The sequence below is a fragment of the Spermophilus citellus genome (assembly GCF_964194105.1).
Source record: "Spermophilus citellus genome assembly, chromosome: 11".
Lineage (NCBI taxonomy): Eukaryota > Metazoa > Chordata > Mammalia > Rodentia > Sciuridae > Spermophilus > Spermophilus citellus.
This window is the reverse complement of record NC_138192.1, coordinates 90,507,020-90,530,720: the sequence shown is the minus strand read 5'-3', so window position 1 is coordinate 90,530,720 and position 23,701 is coordinate 90,507,020. Positions and strand designations below refer to the sequence as shown.

The following is a 23,701-nucleotide window of genomic DNA, read 5'->3' as shown; positions in this document are numbered from 1 at the left end:
AATATCTGTGTTCTAATCAATGGAGCATCTATATACACCAAACAAATCCTTCTCAATTTCAAGACTCTAATAGACCACAACACACTAATATGGGGTGATTTTAACACACCTCTCTTATCACTGGATAGATCCTCCAAACAAAAACTAAATTAGAAGGTATAGAGAAAAGAAGAGGTGAGAACAACACTCAGACCAACCAAAGCCCCACACCACTGCATCCCCCATGCCCAGCACCTGCCATCATGCCACCATCACCACCATGCCCAAGAGAAAGGCTGAAGGGAATGGTAAAGGAGATGAAGCCAATGTAAATGATAAACCACAGAGAAGATCCACAAGGTTGCCCTTCAAAGCTAGACTCCAAGCCTAAAAAGTCCCTTGCAAGGAAGAAAGAGAGGTACCCAAAGGGAAAAAGAGAAAAGTTGACACTGGCAAGGATGGAGACCCTGCAGAAAATGGAGATGCTAACACTGACCAGAAGGTGTTGGAAACCTGAAGGTGCTGGAGATGTCAAGAGAAGTGTGTGCATTTTTGATAACTGTGTACTTTTGGTGACTATACAATTTGAAATACTATTTTTTTATCAAGTTTTACAAAAATGCAGATTTTTTTTTTTGCTTTTGTTTTTTAAGCTATGTTGTTAACACAAAAAACAAATGCTTCATTGTGTTGGGGGAAAAATGCATATGTCACTAGTAGATGTCTCCAAAGCCGGATTGCTGTGAGGGAAAATACCTTTCTCTGTTAGTTTTGAGAGACTTCCTCTTGGCTTCCAAGAAGAGGGATTCCCTGATGTTGGCACATATAGCTACCTTGGCAAAAAAAAAAAAAAAAATGGAAAAACTCAATACATCTTTATATTGTCCTCTCCCTCTCTGCCATTGGCATAGACTTAACTCCCTTAAACTCAGACTTGTTGGAACCTGACTCAAAACAATTGGTTTTACCAGTGTGTTGGATAATCTGGACTTTCCAGTGAAATTGTTGAAACAATGTCCCTCAGATGGGCAGCAGCTCCTTTTCTAGATTGCGGATCTTCAGACTAATAATTCTGCTATTTTCATTTCATTTATTTAAAGTCAGGATAGGTATGTGAAAAGTTCTTAAACACATGCTAAATGTGAAAGGTCATTCCTCACTCTAAACTTTCCCAATTCAGAGCATCAAATGAAGACTTCACTGAGTTTTATAGTGGCTTTATAACTTTGGTAGTCCATCCAAGAATGGAGTTTGAAATTTGTTATATACTGTTAACGACTGTCTGCCCATGTCCTGCCTGAAATACCATGATTGTTTATAAAAAAAATCTTAAAAAAAGCTGGATACAGTTTGGCTTGCAAAGAAAACAAAACAAAAAGCTATAGAACTAAAAAAATGCAATTAATAATTTAGAACTAAAATACATATATAGAATATTTCATATATCATTAACTGAACATTTTTCTACTCAGAAACACACAGATACTTCTCTAAAATAGATCATATTTTAGACCACAAAGGAACTCTTAGCAAATAAAAAAAAAACAGAGAGAGAGAGAGAGAGAGAGAGAGAGAGAGCGAGAGAGAGTGAGAGAGAAACCATTCATTTTATTACATCATAATGAAATGAAAATAGAAATGAATGGTAAAATAAAAAATAGAAGCTATTCTAACTTCTGGAGACTAAACAATATGCTATTGAATGGCCAATGGATAGCAAATAAATCAAGGATGAAATTAAAGAAAAACACTTAGAGATAAATGAGAAGAACAACACAAAGTATCAAAATCTCTGGGACACTACAAAGTCAGTGCTAAGGGGAAAGTTCATTGTATTGAACTCATTCATTAAAAGAATAGAAAATCAAAAACTAAATAACCTCACATTACATCTCAGAGCCTTAAAAAAAGAACAAGTCAACACCAAAAGCAGTGGAAGACAGGAAATAATTAAAATGAATTGAAATCAATGAAATTGAAACAAAAGAAACAATCCAAAAAAATTGACAAAACTAAAACATGGTTCTTTCTTTGAAAAAAATGAGTAAGATTAATAAACTCTTAGGCAAGCTAAAGAAGAGAAAGACAGAAAAAACACAAATTACTAAAATTCATGATAAAAAGGAAATATCAAAACAGATACTATTGAAATATAGACAATAATCAGAAACTATTTTGAAATTTTATACTCTAATAAAATAGAGAATCTTGAAGTCATAGATAAATTTCTAAAGACATATGACCTAACCAAACTGAACTAGGAGGACATAGAAAATTTAAACTGATAGATTTCAAGCAATGAAATTGAAGATGCCATCAAAAGCCAACCAAGAAAGTAAGATCCAGGAAGTAATGAATTCTCAGCCAAGATCTACCAGACCTTCAAAGAATAATAACACCAATCCTCCTCAAATTATTCCATGAAATAGAAAAGGAGGGAATCCCTCCAAATTTATTCTATGAAGCTAGTATAATCCTGATAACAAAACCAAAGACACAGCAAGGAAAGAAAATTTTAGATCAATATCCTTGATGAACATAGATGCAAAAATTCTTAATAAAATAATGGCAAATTTCATACAAACATATTAAAAAGATAATGCACCATGATCAAGTGGGGTTTATCTTAGCAATGCAAGGTTGGTTCAACCTATGGAAATCAATAAACATAATTCATCACATCAATAGATTTAAAAACAAGAATCCCATGATTATATTAATAGATATGGAAAAAGCATTTGACAAAATTCAGCATCCATTCATGTTCTAAACACAAGTAAATCTAGGGATAGTAGGAACATACTTCAATATTGTAAAAGCTGATACACCAAAGGCCAACATCAGTCTAAATGGAGTAAAATTGAAAATATTTCCTTTAAAAACTGGAACAAGACAAGAATGCCTTTTTTCACTATTTCTATTCAACATAGTCCTGGAAACTCTAGTCAGAGCAGTTAGACAGTAGAAGAAATTAAGGGGATATGAATAGGAAAATAACTCAAACTATCTCTATTTGCTGAGGACATGATTCTATATTTAGATGAGCAAAAAAATCCAGGCAACTTCTAGAACTCATAGATGAATTCAGTAAAGTAGCAGGACATAAAATTAACACCCAAAGCCCAATTGCATTCCTATACATTGGTAATGAATCAACTGAAAGAGAAATTAGGAAATTATCCCACTCACAATAGCCTAAAAAAAAGTTAAGTACTTGGGAATCAATCTAACAAAAGAATCAAAAGACCTCTACAACAAAAACTATAAAACACTAAGGAAGAAATTGAAGAAGACCTTAGAAGACGGAAAGATCTCCCATGCTCTTGGATAGGCAGAATTAATATTGTCAAAATGGCCATACTACTAAAAAACACTATATAGGTTTAATTCATTTCCTATTAAGGTTATGATGACATTTTTTACAAAAATAGAGAATGCAGTCATGAAATTCATTTTGACAAATAAGTAGCCCAAGTAGCTAAAGCAATCATCACAAGAAAACTGAAGCAGGAGGCAACACAATACCAGACCTTAAATTACAGTACAGAGCTATACAAAAGTGACACAGTATTAGCACCAAAATAGACTTGAAGATCAATGGTACAGAATAGAAGACACAGGGACAAACCCACATAAATACAATTATCTTATACTAGAGAAAGGCTCTGTAACATACATTGAAGAAAAGATAGCTTCTTCAACAAACGGTACTGGGAAAACTGGAAATACACATGTAAGAAAATGAAACTGGACCCCTATCTCTCATCTTGCATAAAACTCAAAGTGGATCAAGGACCTAGGCATTAGACCAGAGACCCTGTCCTATAGAATAAAAAATAGGCCCAAATCTCTATCATAAAATCTCATATTATGAGGAACTGACTTCCTCAAGAAGATTCCTGAAACACAAGAAGTAAAATCAAGAATCAATAAATGGGATGGTACCAAACTGAAAACCTTCTTCACAGCAAAGGAAAAAATCAAGAGCTTCAAGAGAGAGCCTACAGAATGGAAGAAAGTCTTTGTCACCTGCATCTCAGACCACTAATCTCCAGGATATATGAGAACTCAAAAAACTTAACTCCAGAAAATAAATAGCCCCAACAATAAATGGGCAAAGTAACTGAACAAACACATCACAGAAGAAGAAATATAATTGGTCAAAAAATATATGAAAAAAAAAGTTCAATATCACTAGACATTAGAGAAATGCTAATTAAAACTACACTGAGATTTCCTCTCAATCCAGTCAAAATAGCATTTATCAAAAATAGATGCAACAATAAATGTTGGTGAGGATGTGAGGAAAAGGGTGTACTGATATGTTGCTAGTGGGACTGCAAGTTTGTGAAACCACTCTGGAATGCAGTATGGAGATTCCTCAGAAAACCTGAAATGGAACCACAATTTGATTCAGTTATCCCATTCTTTGGTATCTACCCAAAGAAATTAAAATCAACATACTACAGTGATTCTGCCACATCAATGTTTAAGCAGCTCAATTCACAACAGCAAAGTTATGAAACCCACCTAGGTGCCCTTCAACATATGACAGGATAAAGAAAATGTGGTACATAAAACACAATGAAATAGTACTTATCCATAAAGCAGATCGAAATTATGGCATTTGTCGGTAAATGGATGGATCTGGAGACTATCACGCTAAAGGAAATAAGCCAATCCTCAAAAATCAAAGGCCTACTATTCTCTCTGATATGCGATGCTGACTTATAATAACTGGGGTAGGGGAGTGGAGGTTCTCTGGATTGGGCAGGGGAGTGGAGGGAAGGGACAAGGAATGGGAATGGAAAAGCCAGTAGAATGACCAGACATAACTGTTCTATGTTCATATAGGAATACATGACCATATAATTTCTCATCATGTGCAAACATAAAAAAATGAAAATTTATACTCCATGTTTGTATAATATGTATAAATACATTCTACTATCATGTCTAATTAGAATGAACAAATAAAAAAGAGATGATCTGGGAATGCTGACAATTTTATTGCTGCATGGTACAAAATAAAGTAATGTCTTTAAAATTGCATTCATGTATATGTATGTATACATGTGTGTGTGTATATATATATTTGGTTCTGGGGATTGAACTCAGGGCCTGTAGCATGCTAGGCAAGTGTTCTACAACCTATCTAAATCCCCAGCCCCATTCTTAGATATCCTAAATCTTTCATAGAAGAACAAACTTCCTTGGAGCAGTTCTATATTTTAGAATAAAATATTTAATAAATATTTTACATGAAGCCTGTTAGTGTTCTTTATCAAAGAAATAACTATTGTACACTAACAGAATAATAATAAAAAATAAATTTTGCCAGTGTTTCTCCTTTGTAGAAAGGACAATTAAGCATTCTCATTGAAAGTCAGAGGGAATAGGAAACACTATCGTCTCCTTTAAGGGTGACCTTTTCTTTAAAAAAATTCAGTTTTAATTTTTTATTGTAAAAGCAATAGGAAACTAATAAGCAAACCACCTACAGATTTCCTCTGCTTTCTTTTCTTTTTTTTTTTTTTTAAGAGAGAGTGAGAGACAGAGAGAGAGAGAGAGAGAATTTTTTAATCTTTATTTTTTAGTTTTCGGCAGGCACAACATCTTTGTTTGTATGTGGTGCTGAGGATCGAACCCGGGCCGCACGCATGCCAGGCGAGCGCACTACCACTTGAGCCACATCCCCAGCCCATGCTTTATTTTCAAATTGTATCCAAGTGTCACTGCTTTTCTTCTCCAGCTCCTACCCTGCTCCAAGCGAAATCTCTTGCCAGAACTCAGTGCTTCCACATTTGATTCCTTACAGCCAATTTCTGTTGATAATTTGTCTCAGCTTTACTCTTTCTTTGAAACCTCTACAAAGTCACCACTTCCCAAAGTTTTCAGAGGTCTAGAAATACTATAAGAGCTTAAAGACACCCTTCTCCCCTAGCTCTGCTTCACTGTGTCTTTTGATGGCAGTCACCGGAATTTCCCACCGGGTGGCCTCCCCAGCTAGTCTATGAGGATCACCATCCTCCTTGCCCTTGACCTGCATGTCTGGAACACTCTTCTCTTTCACAGGCACATCTCACTTCCTCATTTTCCCATAAGGTCGCTATTCTCCCCTAAGATCTTTCAATTAATGTAAAACAGTAGCCTGTTTTCTACTCCTCCAATTCCAATATTCTGTCATCTTGCTCTATTTTTCTCTATAGCAATTATTTCAACCTGGAATATTATAATAATATATAAAATATTATATCAATATTACAAGTACAATATTACATTACATGGCACATATACATAACATATATGGTAAAATATGCTAAAATAATATTAATTTTTTCTTAATCCATAAAATATAATTATTATTTTCTTATTGGCATTTCTGAAAAGATATTTTGCTTATTGAATTTAACCCCCAGGAGGACAGGGGTTTTGTCTACTTTGTTCTCTAATGAATACCCATTGCCTACTTTGCTTAAAGTAAGAGATGAATTCAAATGAATAAGTTTATATGTGAATGGATATATGACTAAACCTTATTTACTTTTTACTCAATGACCATGTTTATATGAATATTTCAGAAATCATTGTAAAATGTTATATTTAATGATCACATGTAGTTAAACTTATATAGTAATCATCTTTTCTATTAAAAATTTAATTGCTTTTATAAGCAGTTATTCTCGTTATTAGTTTTTTATTTAAATTAGTTAAATCTGGTGAAGTCTTTGGCACCCTATAAAGGCACTGGATTTCAAATTCTTTGGATGCAAAGCACAATTTTATGGAACAATTCAATGCTTTACATATGCATTCTGAAAATTTATTTTCTTTTTCTGTTATTCTATTTCATCTTTAAATATATGCATCTGATAATTAACAACATGGATCTCATAATGCAGTTTTTCAGAGGTTATAACCTATAGCTTGAAAACTTTACTACAGAGTATACAAAATAATGGGAAAGTTCCCAATGAACTAGTATTTATGCACATTTTTAAAACCTTCATACTAATGATTGCTGCATAGACTAATACTTTTAAAACTATCTATTATTTTATTTCCACATGAAATCTGTAAAGGTTACACTATGAATATTAAAATGAAAATTTTTGAAATAAATGTTCTACAAAATGAAACAATGTAAAACTAAATCGCATTCTAAATAAGTAACTATAGGAGCTATACTAGAATATTAGAGCAGAAAACTATAACCTTGATGACAACTTAACATAAATGTTATTACATATCTCCTCAGAGAAAATTATTCTTAAAGAGTTGTTAAATTCTTACTTTAATTTGTAACCAGTGGATGCCAAAAGTGAGTGATGTAAGGAGAATCTTCAGCCATTCTCTCTTTAACCAAGATAAAAATGCATATTTCTCTCACTCTCCATACACAGTCTATTCCTATATTGCATCACTTGTTTGTTAGTAAGGTTTATAAATCTTTATTTTCCACTACACATTTGTTTGCTACCATATGGTAAATGTATCACCATTCAGTTATACAATCAAAAGAACTTCCTAAGAGGTTTGCTGTCATCCTATCTCTACTGATGCAAATCAACTTTTATATCACTGCAGATTTATTGTCCAAAAGTTCTATTTGATTAATTCACAACCTATCAGGTTTTCTTTTGCCATCTACAACCTTCTTAATTTACCTATTTACTCTTACAGATCATATGTTCTTGTTACGCTCAGTTTTATGTGTGAACTTGGCTATTATAGTACCCCCTTATTAAATCAAATGTTAATTTATGTGTTTCAGTGAAATTATTTTGTGGATGTGATTAATAGTTATGATTAGTTGAATTTATGTAGGAAAGATTACCTTGGATAATCTTGGTGGGTCTAATCCAAGAAACTGAGAAGACCTTACAACAAACAGAACTAAAACAGAACTGATAGTTCCTTTAGGAAGAAAAAACAATCCCACCTGTGGTCTGCAGGGTCAGTTCCTAGCAAGCGGTTCCAGCATGCCCTTCCTAAAGGCCTATCACATACTCCAGACTTGCCTGGTCAGCTTTCCCAATCTTTAGTATGTGTGTAGATATCCCACCTATTCTATTTCTTGGATCGACCCTGATTGACCAGGTCAGCTTCAGTATTTCATACTGACGCCCAGCTCCTGCCATATTTTGTGCCTCATACTTTACTGACTCTCCTGGTCTCCTACCCTTAAGACTTCTCATCTTGAAATGGCCCCTGACTTTGTTTTGCCCCTGAATATTACCTTGTTTCTACTCTTATAACATAGGAGTAACACACTTCTCTGAATCTCTACACCTTTCTGTGCTTTTGAATGACAGAACATGATGTGTCTTTTATGTTGGTTAATATTACAGTATTTCTTTATGATAATGAACACCATAAGAAAATAAGCAATGTGTTATAAAGCTGTGAAGTGTCACCAGCATCCAGTAGAGTTTAAGCAACATGCCTTCTACTTGAAAGCAATTTAAGGAAGGAGTAAATAAACAGGTGTTATTACATACATCTAAAAATGTAAAGCTTTGAAATCAGATGGACTTCAGTTCATCAGTCTGGCTCTGTCTCAGTAGCTTTGTGACAATGGACAAATGATGCAATTGTTCAGTATTGTTTTTTTTAATTTTTAAAGTGATAATAACATTGTTATTCATTTTTCTGAGTCATGGAAATAAAGTAAAAGTACACCAGTAAAGTACTTGGCATATATTAAGACTCAATAAAAAGTAACTATTTAATTATTAAGATATTTGGGACTAATTCATTGTGTGTGTGTGTGTGTGTGTGTGTGTGTGTGTGTCTGTGTGTATCACCCAGACAGGCACTTTTGTAAGACCTGTGAAAATAAAATATAAATTAATGATTGCTAATATTTACTGAGACATTGTTTTATTTTGGATATTGTTCTGAGACTTTATCTAACTCCTTTATATCTGTAACGCTCCAGTGGGAAATTATTAGTATCATCCTTGTTTGTGGATGAATAATAATAGAGAAAAGTAATTTTCTCAAAGATTCACAGCTAAAAGTTTTAGAGTCAGGATACAAACCAAGGCCATCTACACTACTTCCTATCAACATGGATTCAGCTTTCAAGTAACATATGCTCTAACAAAGAAATACAGAACATCTTTAAAATAACTCCACAAAAATACTACACTATAGTGGTTTGAGGTACTATAGAGTAATTCGAAGAAGGAAATAAGATTTTTTTTCAAATTGTTTTAATACTACTTAGCACACATATGACAAACATTATTAACAAAACCAAATGATCCTTCCATATTTAGCTGCCCCCCGTCTGAAAAGATGTTTCTGAACCCTCTAATCAGTGTGTTATGTCTTACAGTTATGCACCTATGAATTATCACAAGCAACTTGTCCATGTAGACAAACATTAACCACAGAGTTCAAATTAAAGGTGGTTCTAATTATAATATAATATTTCAATGCTTTATAAACCAGTTTTTCCAAATTAGAAATTTCAAATCCATAAAAATAAATAAATAATCTCAGTTGTTTCACTTGAATGATATAATTCCACTATCATTATCAAAATCTGAGCATGAGTTTTAAAATAATCCTTGCTTTCTGGAGTAAATTCTGTTCTACATAGGCATCATAACAATAACTTATTAATTAATGTGAAAAATATCTATAGAAGAGATAGATAATATGAACTTAGTTTGGTTAACTACAGTTTGCATGGTAAATCATGTCAATCTTCATGCAAAATATACAGGAAAATTCATAAGCACTGCAGTAATTTCAAGAATATTATTTTGCTTAGAAAACATTTTGGAACTTTTTTTTTGCTACAAAGTCAGTAAGAAAAATAGTTGCTTCACTCTATCCATCTCACTACTGCACAACAGTTCTAGAAGAATTTCTTCTAGATGATCTTAATTTTAAATGTTTCTTCTTGCTAATTCAGACATACACCTTCACTGTAGACTTTCTTATTAAACACTATTGATTTTCTGCTCAATCAATGTTTTTTTTTTTCTTGTCCTTACATAATTTCTGTGTCTAATCCTATACACCAATATATAGTTAACTAATCCATAAAACCTTACTTTCCCTTATTGGGCTGGGGTTGTAGCTCAGTGGTAGAGTGCTTGCCTAGCATATGTGAGGCACTGGGTTTGATTCTCAGCACTGCATATAAATAAATAAAATAAAGGTCCAACTAAAAGCATATTAAAAAAACATTATTTTCCCTTATAAAACTATTATAATTTTATTTCCCCCCTGTTGTCGCCAAAGTTAGGCTACATTTGACCCATTCACATTCATGATCTTAATTCTTTAATTCACTTGTCTCTCAAATTTTGAATCAGATTTCTCTGAAAACTAATTCCTGTTTCTGTGCTTACTAACTAAAAAACAGCACCTTTCTTTAAAGTTAATTTAGTAAACTTCATTCATTCATTTGTCCAATTTCCCAACAACAGCAAATCAAAGTTTTAAAAACATGGGACACAGATTTTTACTTCTATTTTAAAATATAGCAAATTGAGCTGGTCATGGTGGCATACCACTTAATGCTAGAGATTCATGAGACTGAGGCAGGAGAATCCCAAGTTCAAGGCCAACGTCAGTAACCCAACAAGGCCCTAAGCAACTTAGTGAGACTGTATCAAAATAAAAGGAAAAAGGGGCTAGGAATGTGGTTCAGTGGTAAAAAGCCCCCGAGTATAATCCTCAGTACCAAAAAGAAAAAATAAATGTAGTAACCTGAAAAAAAGTGTAACAAAATGAACTTTTTAAAAATTATTATTAAAGTTTTGTTCGTTAATATTCTTGGATGGTACTTACACTTATTAAAATTTTAGTTTATTTTTCTCATTTCCAGGCTAGTTTTTATTTTTAGTTTCAATAATGCACCATTAAAATATTTTTAAAGGAAGATAATTGTTCTTTTCTTGCCTACAGGAAATAATATTGCAAATAATATTAACAATAGCCAAAATTACTAGAAGACAACACATGCATGAAATATATGACAGATAGAAATTTAAAATGACATACTTTGTAAAACGAGAATCATTTATTTGGATAAAAGATAACTTCCTATATCATACATTACTTGGCTATTTTATTTATGTAACTTTTTTTCAGGAATCACCAGGGAATGTCAATGCATAGTGAAAATTTTTCTAATATCAACCATAAATAGTAATAATACAATCCAAAATAAAATTAGATAATATTATATGAACTACTTTTACCTTTGCATTATAGGGAATGTAATGTTTTGATAATGCTTCAGGTGTATGCATCCATGTTTTGTCTGCAACAAAGAAAATACAGTCATTGTTAAAGTAAATTATGGCTTCCTATTGTATTAGTCATGCATTAACATCTGTAGGGAGTCTGAGCATTTCTAATTTTGAGTTCTCCATTATAAAATAATATAATTTTATATTATATTAAATATAACATCAATGTAGCTGGAGAAGGATTATAGGATTCTTTTCTGGTATAAATGTCCCCCATTTTAATTTTTTTTAAACAAAAAATGCTGAATTTTTGAAGAATATTTAGAAATAACATCAGTGAGATATGAATAATATCAATTATTCAATTAAAGACAGCTATTTTTTCTTTCATTTACTACAGGTTTTTTGTTTTAATTCTCAGAACAGTAAAAAAAACTCTCTTTATTCATTGTGATTTTGTTTTAGCATCAAGATTTAAATATTCTAAAGAAAAATTTTTATATTAAGCTCCAGTTGCATTTGTATGAAGCTGAAATAAATTAATCTACAATTTCATTAAGAAATCAATATAATATTAGAACATTATTCTAAATTTAGAGAAATATTGATTATCAGAAATTATAAATATAAAAAATCTTAGATGATACCACAGCGAATGTTTCTTGGATAAGTGTAATAATTATTAGAAATGAAAATGGGACAAAATCATAGATTTTTAAGACCAACTTACATTGTACATTACTTATTTTTGATATTTATATATTTCATTCAATTTTTGAACTTTATTAATAGATTCAATATAGTTTCACAAATATTTTATGAAGTGTATAAGAAGGGAAAACATTAAAGTTCACACAAAGCAAACTGACTTCTTGTTTTTTGAAACTGCATTTGTTTTGGAGTTAGATTTCTTAATCTTCAAATAATCTTGTTGTCTCCATTTGTGAAGTTTTGTATTTTAATCTCCAGGGGAGTCTAAAAAAATTAAATCAATATTATAAATAGAAAATAATTAAAGATATGTTTTACCATGGAAAGGGAATATCAGATTACTAACCAAGTACTTTCAACATTCAATTGAGAACATTTAAAATAGTGTTTACAGAAACTAATTAGATATCATTTAATTAGAGATTTTCAAACTGAGGGAATTTGAAAATATAGGAAAAATTATGTATATTCATGGCATGTTAGTTATTTGAAGGACATTGGACCATATTTGTATTAAATGTATTTATGGGTATAAAGCAATATTCAAAAGATCTTCCCTGATAAGACATAAGAATCAACAACATTGGGGCTATTTCTCTCTATTGGAGTGGACAAGTGAGAACTGCATTTCAATGAAATATTTTGAAAAGCAATGCTCTTCAAGCTTCAAAATGCAATATTGACAACAACATTTTAGGTGTTTTATTTTTTACTTCTGCTATAAATTTTATCTTATAATTTTTAAATTGCTAATGAACAGTGACATGTTTAATTCAAGAATAATTTGTACTTAGACTTGGCATGTAGTCTTTCTTACTCTTGAACATTAAAAGAGGTAAATCACAATTCTGTACACAAAAACAATAAAAACACCCAACATTTGCCTTTTGGAAGCCTAGAAAGATATCCAATTTTTCTTTTTATGGCTTTGCACAATTCTTCTCATGCCTCCTTCCCATAATATACAACACTTCTCCAGGAGTTATAAAAAGTCTGACTAAAGTCTTAATATGAGGCTCATACCAATCCTGAGGCAGAGAGATAATTGCTTTCTCTCAAAAGCCACTATTATTTGAAAACTGATGATATTGCCTGTGTTATAGTCTCACATTTCAGTGACCTTGAAAGAGGGTAGGTATACCTAGGTGTTTCTGGTTTCAGACTAAAATAAACACAGTATGAAATTACCAGTGGATGAGCTACACAGTTTCTTCAATAACTAAAATCTGCATTCACAGAACATAAAATGTGGATTTTTTAGTGGTTGCTCATTACACAATTTCTGTTATAGGTAGTGCATTTATGAAACCTGAAGGACTTCCAAAATGAGTTATTAGCGTCATCTGAATTTATACTTTGTTAAAAGAAAAAAAAAACAATCAAAGAATAAAACTGTTGATAGATGTTTTTGGACCTTGAGAAGACATTACAGATGATGGTCTTTGGTCACTAGTTGTGTCTACAGAAGCAATTAGATAAAGAGAACTAGTATAAACATGGGAATATAGACATTCCAGAATGTGTTGCCCTTCCTTGAAATTACATTAAAATTGCTAATTCAATATTGAACACTTATGTGAGAGAAAATATTGACATTCTTAAATGCTTGACAAATGTCAAACAACTGGATACTGGATCAATAAACTTAAATTTTTAAAATGCAGTTAGATTAGGAGCTCATCATGAAAGATGCAGTAACTTCAAAAATATATATGTATATATATAATCACCAGAGCTAAACACAATGAAAATGCCTAATTTGAGTATGTTAAATTTAAAGCTAAATATTGTTGGGTGGAAGAATACACTTGAATGGCATTTTTCATAAAAAATAAAATAATTCTTAAATATTTAATTTTATGTGTTTAGACATTAGGATTATATTCATTCATTAGTATATCAACTGGTAACTTAAATAAATAAAGTGTAATTTGTTGAATTATTCAATAACACTATTCACATACTGTATTTTATACTTTTTTTGCTACATGGCTTAATTTTGATGGAATAGGTAGAAGATTTTCAAAATTCAAAGAGACTACTAAGTAAGGAAGTCTCTGTAAAATAAATACAACCATCATTAAAAATTAATCTATGATTATATGAGACTAACTTTTAAAGGGCTTTTCTAAATAGCTCAAAATGTTGCAATTCCAGTCTATTCAAACTTTTTCAGTCTCTGAAACACTATAACACTGTTATAGTATTTTCAAAAAAGAAAAAAAAAGTGAAATATCTGGCTAATTCAATATAAACACTATAATAATAATTCTGAGACTTAATAAAAAGAAACAACTGTGTTTAAGTTAAAGAGAGAATCTTTCTTTCTTTGGTTTCTGAAGCTTTTAGTAGGGCTATGTGAAATGACCAAATAAACTGGGTATCTATGAAATAAGAAATAGGCTTTTCCTAAAAGAAGACCATTTTACTTTGTTTAGAATACTATGCACAGTATATATTGTTACTAGTTATTGGAAATATCACTTGAATTATACATTCTCTAAGACTTTCAGGATATAGGAATTCTGTGATAACATTCAAATTCCCCATCTCCAAGTAAAATTCAGCTAATAGTACTATTACTTAAAATCTGGAACAGAGTTTCTAAGATTTTTTTTTCATTTAATAAATGGGACTCAGAACTAATTGACAAATTTAAGTAAGACTTCTGGTATCAAATTGTAAGTTAGAGCTGGAGCAAAATATTGATCAATCATTACCAAATAAGGATATTTAATCATACTACTTGGAAAATAAGAAAAGGTGATAAAAATCAAAAAAGAACTAAGCAAAGAAGGAAATAAGTGCTTTTGCTTCTGGATTCTACAAACCACTCCAATTTTCCCCAAGGCAGCACCCCACTGGGTGCAAATGAGACCAACAAACAATTACTAGTTACTTATATTTTTACACAGTCCTGTGGAATAACCGCTCTGTATCTCCTTAAAATAAATAGTAAATTATAAACAAGCAGTTGCAACTTCAAAGCCATGGGATGGGGAATTGTGTGTGTGTGTGTGTGTGTGTGTGTGTGTTTGTGTGTGTGTGTGTGTGTGTGTGTGTGTGTGTGTGTGAGAGAGAGAGAGAGAGAGAGAGAGAGAGAGAGAGAGAGAGAGAGACTGTGTGTGTGTGTGTCTTCCAAGGTCTAATAATGTTTTCCAAAAATAACATAGTGTGATTATAGTGATGAATTGTGATGTAAGGTTTCTATTACTTTATTAGAAATACTATGATATATCATAAAACTATTTTGACACTTTCTTACTAGTAAAAAGAATAAAAAGAAACACAAAAAAGAGACATCATTTTACTTTGGGGATATGTTTTAAATCAGCATGAAGCTATAGACTGCAAACAATGTCATTTTGCTTCCTCTTTCTCAGAAAAATAAGCAAAATAATATATTTCTAGCTTTTAAGTCTTGAAAAGTGTTTGAAAGGTCACAGTATATAAACTCCCACTGAATGCATTAATCTTCTATACCAAATCCAAATGTTTGAATGGCTCTCACTTCTGTGACACAAATTTAGTAATTTGAATAATCCATTATACTTTTACAGGACACTGCTGAAATGCTCTTTCCTGCATACAATCAAGGACCTTATAATTCACACCTATTTCTCCTTTATTAAAATACTCCCATGGCTAAATGGCAACCCTCAAACACTGAAAAACAACTGGTCCTCAGTTATGGCTCCCATTATATATCAAAAAGCTGATGTTATTCCAGCTTTTATCATCTGGACATATTATAATGTGTCAGCTAACTATTTAAATATTTGGGAGAGAGAACACACTATGCCTGATTGCGTGAAATAGAACAGAACACTCTGGTCCCTAGTTCTGGACTGTTCATTACCCATCTATTAGAATATAAGCTTTAGCTCTTAAAAATCACAGTGTTGATTATTAGGCCTTTTTTTCTTCACTAAATAAGCACTTAAGGTGCATCTTTCAAATAATGAAAATATATGAATAATAATAAATAATTATGCTTGGGGAGCCCTTAGTTGGCAATTTATAATATTAAAATTATAGTGTAGAATATAACCTAGCTGGTCATTTTCCCCCACATATTTGTAATCCTACTTTGTCAGTCATTTCTTCCTCTTTTCAATCATCTATGAATTTGATTAGCATTGTTTCAATATTTGTTTCCAATTCATCATAAACCAGGGAGCCCTCTGCCCTATACTAGAGAACTTCCAGAATTAAATGCACACATTATTTTAGCTTCACTGAATTAGGCAAAAAACATAAAATATTTCTTTCCAACATAAGTATTTCATAAAATATTTTGTCAAATTCCATTTTTCTTGCCCGTTAAAAAAATAACGTAATTAGCTAGTTGTTTCATTTATTCCTTTACTGATGATTATGATACGCTGAATTTATGTTTATTTTATATTCCTACCATAGTATTAATAGCAAACTTATTTTGGTGTCATTATTATCAATTGACCTATCATGAAGCCTCCCATACAATTCAGTAATACATCAAGTGGGCATATACACACACACATACATAAATACTCAGGAATGAATTTATATTTTGCAACCTTATGTAAACCCAGGCAAGTTAAAATTATATGGCTATATAAACTGAACTTAGGACTGAGTTTCAAATCAGTTTATTCTTTGCAATTTCACAATATAGCATAAAATTTCCAGAGAACATATTATCACATATGTGTTGTGAACTAAGTGTATTAACCCCACTCTTTAATTAGAGTGATAACCAAAGAAGGTTAATTAGCAATATTTGCAGATTAACATTGTTCTAATCTAATTTCATTTTTGAGCCATGTGGTCTCATAATGGGAAAAACCAATTTCCAAACATCTCTGCTTTATTTTTAAAGCAATGTTGATTTGATTCCCAAGTCCTTTTTAAAATGTGCACATTTACCTTTCTTCCTGTTAAAAGCACGGTTCATGATGAGGCTCTGTCAAATAAGCGTTCAGTTCAATCACAGTTTGTATCCTACAAAAATGACAAAGCATTAAAACATTTTGAAGGACTGTTGACCAACTTCTTGTGTTAATATATTTTAAAAACCTTTTTAAAAAATTTTTAAATATATACAAACAATATTCTAAAATGTATCAAGGGCCAATGAGTAAGAATAATATTATGATTGGCACAACAATGAAAAACAATATATTAAGTAATATTGGCTAAATTATGTTGTTAAATTGAGTACATGTACAAACATGTAACAACAAATCCCATCAGTACGTGCAACTATAATGCAAAAATAAAAAAGTTGAAAAAATTTTTTTTCAATTGAAATTCTATGAATTGTTTAATGTTCATCTTTTACTACTATATCTATCCATCATTAATTATATTTATCTGAAAATTTAATGAGAAAGAAGATCAATACTTTTCACTGCACTTGTTGGTAAGAAGTATGGTCAAATTTGGGGCTCTTGTTAACAGTATTGGTAGATAAACAAAAGCTTTTTTTCAATTGTGCCTTTAGGAATAAAATCTCTTTTGTAAATCCACTCAAACATAAAAAGACATATATTTTTTATTTCACTGAGCCCATAGGGGTTCCATGATGTCTTCAAAGTTCCCAAAGCAGGTGACATATCCGCAGTACTGGTTATAAACGTTAAGGCTGCTTTGCACTTTAGGTGAGGCAGGAAAGCATCTGGTGCATACTGAGTTCAGAAAGTATCAGCAACTGTAACTGTGTTCCATACAGCACAGGCCCCAAATCTTCTTTATATGCATTATTATTGATGACAGAGGTCACGTTAGTGTTCAATCAGTGTTATGTTTTCCTATGAGAACTCTTCATCAAAATCAGTAGCTTGGTTAGAGGACTTTATGGTCTCTAAAGAGGTTGTGCAATTGAGAGATTTTCATTTTATTTATCCAGGGTATTCATGTAAGAAACAAATTCTTTATAGGTTTTGTGCTCAGAAACTCATAGACAATACACATTAGGGACTTGGAAGGCAAGTAGAATTCAATATTTACTAGTACTTCTTTATAATCTATATTCAGAGTCCATGAAAGAGCTATCTTGGTGGTGAAACAGGCAAAAGTAACGCCCTTGCTGCTCTGGCACATAAATATTCTTGAATTGGAAAACCTCTCACTTTTATTTTATTTCCATTATATTTCAAGGAAACTCAACTTTGTTAGAATTAAAAAATAAGATTCTTTCCATAAATTGCATTTCTCACATTTCTGGATTAATTCAACTCCATGAAATAAAAATATCTCTTTAGTAATCTTCTCTTACAATAATTCAGAGACCTGCTCCAAGAAAAATTAAAGGCCATTCCTGTGCTTAGTTTAAGAGCCCAGTTCTATGGAGTTATGTTTTCAGGTAACAGGAGAGTAACTGAACTTTGGCTAAAACCCTCCCCACAACTGCCCAGACATTTCAGTTGATAGGATACAAGTGACCACGAGCGATACATGATTCTGAAATACCTTCCCCCATTCTACTATGAGATTCAGAGACTTAACACCATTTCCTGCTCAGAGACCCTCATGATAATTTGATCAAGTTCTTTATTCCTAAGTATACTGGTCCACACAAGAAGACAGGGTTCCCAGGCCACTCTCCTCACTCAGATTCTGATTCTAATGCACTGCACTCTGTAATCACATCTGTTCTCTCTCCCATTTTCTGGAAACATTTTTATGTCATCTGGCATTCACAGGAAATCAATATCAAAATAATCTTGGGTTTTTTTTCCCCAGAAGATTCCCATCACTTTGCTGCTCTTAATTCTAGTTGTTGTTTGAGGAAACTGCTTCCATTTTAGTCCTCACAAGAGTTCAGAGGGTTTTTCCCCACAGATAGTATTCCAATGAGGATGTAGGTCTTGTTTTTTAATCCAATCTGCCAACCTATGCCAAAGGTGAATCGGGAGGACATAGCAAATTTAAAACAGATCAATTTCAACCAATGTCATTGAAGACACCATCAAAACCTACCTACAAAGAAAAACCCAGACAAGCTGAGTTCTACCAGACCTTCAAAGAAGAGCTAACCCCAATCCTCTTCAAACTATTCCATGAAATAGAAAAGCAGAAAACCCTTCCAAACTCCTTCTATGAAGCTAGCATAATCCTGATACCAAAACCAAACAAAAACACATCAAGGAAAGAACCCTTTAGACCAATGTCCCTCATGAACATAAATGCAAAAGTTCTTAATAAAATGCTGGCAAATCACACACAAATCATATTAAAAAGATAATGCACCACAATTAAATGGGGTTCATCCAGAGATGCAAGGTTCTTTCAACATAATTCATCACATCAATAGAGTTAAAGACAAGAATCACATGATTATCTCCATAGATGCAGAAAAAGCATTTGAGAAAATACAGTATACATTCATGTTCAAAACAAAAGAAATACTAGAGATAGTAGGAACACACCTCAACATTGTAAAAGTCATCTGTTAAAACCAAGACCGTTATCTTTTAAATGGAGAAAACTCAAAAGCATTCCCTTTAAAAACTCAAACTAGAAAAGGATGCCCTCTTTCAGCATTTTTATTCAACATAGTCTTGAAATTCCAGCCAGAGAAGTTAGGCAAAAGAAAGAAATTAAAAGGATACAAATAAAAAAAGAAGAGCTCACTCCTATTTGCTGATTACATGATTCTATGTTTAGAAGACCCAAAAAACTCAACCAGTAAACTTCTAGAAGTCAAACAAATTAAGCAAAATAGCAGGATCTGAAATTAAGACCATAAATCAATTGCATTCCTATAAACCAATGATGAATCAGCTGAAAGAGAAAGTAGGAGGACTATTTCATTTACAATAGCCTCAAAAAAAAAAAAAAAAACAACTTTCGGAATCAATCTAACAAAAGATGTGAAAAACTTCTACAATGAATACTACAGAACACTAAAGAAAGAAATTGAAGATGGAAAGACCTCCCATGCTCTGATAGGCAGAATTAATATTGTCAAAATGGCTATACTACCAAAAGCACTATACAGATTTAATGCAATTCCTATTAAAATTTCAATGATGTTCTTCATAGAAATAGAAAAAGCAGTAATGAAATTCATTTTGAAAAACAAGAGGGTAGAAAAGACAAAGCAATCCTTAGTGAGAAAAGGAAAGCAGCAGCATCACATTACCAGACCTTAAATTTTATCACAGAGCTATAGTATGAAAGTGAGCATAGTAATGGCACAAAAACAGACGTGAAGACCAATGGAACAGAAGACACAGGGATAAATCCACATAAGTACATCTATCTCATGTTAGACAAAAGTGCCATAAACATACATTGGGGAAAAGGAAGCCTCAATAAATGGTGCTGGGAAAGCTGAAAATCTATATGAAAGCTGAAAATCTATATGAAAATCTATATATCTCTCGCCCTACACAAAACTCAACACAAAGTACATCAACAACCTAGGCATTAGATCATATTCCTGCACCTACTAGAAGAAAATGTAGGCCCAACTCTCCATCATGTCAGCTTAGGAACTGAATTCGTGAACAAGACTCCTAAAGTACAAAGAGTAAAATCAAAAATCAATAAACGGGATGGTATCAAACTGAAAACTTTCTTCACAAGCAAAGGAGACAAACAAGAATGTAAGGAGAGACCTACAGAATGGAAGATAATCTTTGCCACCTGCACCTCAGATAGAGCATTAATCTTCAGAATATAAAAAGAACTCAACAAACTTAACACAAAACTAAATAATCCAATCAATAAGTGGGGCACAGGGATTGAATGGACACTTCAAAGAAGAAGAAACAGAAATGGTCAACTAATATAAAAAAAATGTTCAACATCTCTAGCAATTAGAGAAATGCAAATTAAAACTACACTGAGATTTTCATCTCACTTTAGTCAAAATGGCAACCACCAAGAATATAAGCAACAATAATTGTTGGCAAGGATGTGGGGAAAAGGTGCACTAATACATTGATGGTGGGGCTGCATATTGGTACAACCATTCTGGAATGCAGTATGGAGATTTCTCAGAAAACTTGGAATGAAACCACCATCTAACCTGGTCATACTACTCCTCAATAAAAATCAGCATACTACAGTGATGCAGCCACATCAGTGAGAATGGGGGAAGGTATTTCAGAATCATGTATCGCTCGTCCATTGGAATGCATTCTGATCAAATGGCTAAGCCTGAACAAAGAGTTTCCTACAAAGATTAGAGAAAACAGACCTTATAAGTAACATGGAAGCTTACAACAGGGGGGAAATTTTCATATTTCATAAGACAACAATTATTAAGAAACATTTCTATTAATAGGGAAAATTAAAGGTAGAATAAATGTTGTTTTGGTCTCACTTACAAACATTCAGAACAAGATCATGAATTTTTTCCAAGCAACTTCATGTATTTCAAAACCATGCCTAATGATATTGTAAAGAATAAAAAAAATCAGCATTCAACATAGTAAAATACACAAGGAAAAGTATCTTCAATAGCAATCTGGCATGCAAAGAAATAGAAAATACAGTCCATAATGAAGAGAAAGATCAATCAAAACTGATCCAGAAATAAATAAGATAATAGATAGAGAGATATAGACACGTATCAGTCTGAGTCAAACTTCTAGGGATAGAAACAAAATGTGTAAGATAAAAATACATATATGAAATTAATGGCAGATGAAACCTTATAGGAGAATGGCAAAGTTGAAAACACAGATGTATAAACTAGTCAAATTTGACCCAGAGAGAAAATAGGCTAATAGGAAGGAGGGCAAAAGGAAGAAAAGGAGAAAAATTTACAACATACTACATCATAACTAAACTACTTAGATTCACTGACAGAAAAGAAGGCAGGGGAAAAGGGGAATGGGAGATGATGCACAGAGGTTAAAGATGAGGATAGTAGAACTTTGCATATCTGAAAAAAATGCAAACTAGAATATAGAGTGCAACATCTTTGAAATAATGAAGGAACCAAAATTAAATTAGAAGAAATACATGATCTGAGTATATATGGGGAACAGTAATGATTATTTTTTTAGGTTAATTTTAAGTTTCTTATATATCACAATTAAACATATTTGCTTTTATTTTTGTTAAGGTTCCAGAGGCAAGATCCTATTCTAAATATTTGTAGTATATTGAAAATAACATTAGACAACCTTAGAAATTCATTTGATGACTACAGGCTCTGGTTATGTTTAAACCCCTAATAGAGTATGTAAATGTGACCAAGAAAATTGTAATTCATAATTTATGTATGATTTATTGAAATGCTACCATCCACTTCTACTTTGGAAAAGTTGTCAATCACTTTTTAAAAGTTTTAAATGTATATATTAAAGATAGACGCCATTAGATTTTTTTTCCCCCTCAGTACTGATGACAGAAACTGGAGGCACTCTACCACTGAGCTACACGGCTACAGGCCCAGCTCTCTTAATTTTTAATTTTGAGACAGGGTCTCATTAAGTTGCTGATGCTGGCCTCAAATTTACTATCCTATGTCAGGCTTATGATTTGCTGGTATTACAGGTGTGTGCCACCACAACTGGCTTAATCTCAAATGTTACTTAAAAATTAGCAATCACAAAGCACTGTGAGGTGAGATTAACTCACTTCATAAATTTAGCTTTTTATAAGCTTACTAATGTAAAAAGTTTGGCACTAAAAAGCATGTCTTTAAATAAATTCAGCACATTCATGTCTGAAAATTGATTGACCCAAAAAGAATCTGCTAATATTTATAAACTAGTTTAGAAGTTTAGTGTATCTTCTTAATGAGTGACAGTTTTCTGCTATGCCACCTGCTACTCAAGATTTTATTGAAAAAAAAATCACATCATATTGTTATGATAAGGGAAATTAGATATGTGGAAATAATAAAACAGTCAGTTCTGATTTTATTTTTATCCATGTGAGTGTATGTGAAATCAAATTTTCCTGGAAAAATATTCAGTGTTAAAAGAAAAAAACCCTAAAAATTTATTAAAACATAGCTTATATTAATATGCCACAAATCATTTTAAAGTCCTGCAGTTCATGAAGAATCTGAAATGAAATGATACCAAAATAATGAAGTCTAATCATGAGATTTAGTTCTACATAGGAAGGTAGGTACTAGATGAAGTTAAAAAATAGTAATTGCTTTTTTGTGAATGCATAGTATATACATTTTTTACCCTAAATCTTTCACATATTTTTAAAACATGTAATTTGGTGAGGTAATTTTTATAGGATGTGAGGTAATTTTTATATCTTAAATTACCTCCCACTGTTTGCTGAACACTCTAAAGGAGTGGCTAACTATTGAAACTTCATTGCTTACAATGGATAATGAAGCTCACAAATTTCACTAGGAGAATTCACTTCACTTTTGGCATTTCTTGATTTGACTAGTGTCTGTTGTAAAGGCTCTCTACTTAAATCTCCCAATTGTAAGACATCTTAAAATGTTTTCTTCATTGATTTTATGACCATAAATTGCAAGTGCCTTTGCATTTATAGATCAATACTGAGTGGAGCCAAGAAAAAGAATCAGTGCACAGGCAGCAGTTTCCCATTACCAGGAGAGGAAGCCACATGACATGTAATAAAGAGAATATACATTTATAGCTTGTGGAGAAACAGCAACAGTAGTATTTTCTGAAATTCCCTCACTTAACGTATATATGCTTATCATTATTTTCCTTTTGACCTATATCTTAAAACATGCATTAAAAAGTCTCTGTCCTTTTTTTAGTTGTATTTTGAGACCATTTTATGTGACAAGCACGGCACCAAGTATGGAAGTTAAAAATAAGTATGACATGGGCCCTGCTTTCAAAAAGTTC

The 23,701-nt window shown here is 32.1% G+C and overlaps 1 protein-coding gene across 7 annotated transcripts in view; it reads right to left on the bottom strand.

Annotated features, from left to right (window-relative positions):
- Positions 1-23,701, bottom strand: part of GULP1 (GULP PTB domain containing engulfment adaptor 1) — a 274,786-nt gene that overhangs the window by 93,518 nt on the left and 157,567 nt on the right. For all 7 annotated transcript variants that reach the window (XM_081260913.1, XM_081260909.1, XM_081260907.1 and 4 more), the window contains exons 3-4: positions 16,815-16,889; positions 11,205-11,266 (exon numbers count right to left, since the gene is read on the bottom strand). In XM_081260913.1, coding sequence (XP_081117039.1) covers positions 11,205-11,266; positions 16,815-16,842 — 90 coding nt within the window. In that variant the 5' untranslated portion in view covers positions 16,843-16,889. The remainder of the gene's footprint in view (positions 1-11,204; positions 11,267-16,814; positions 16,890-23,701) is intronic.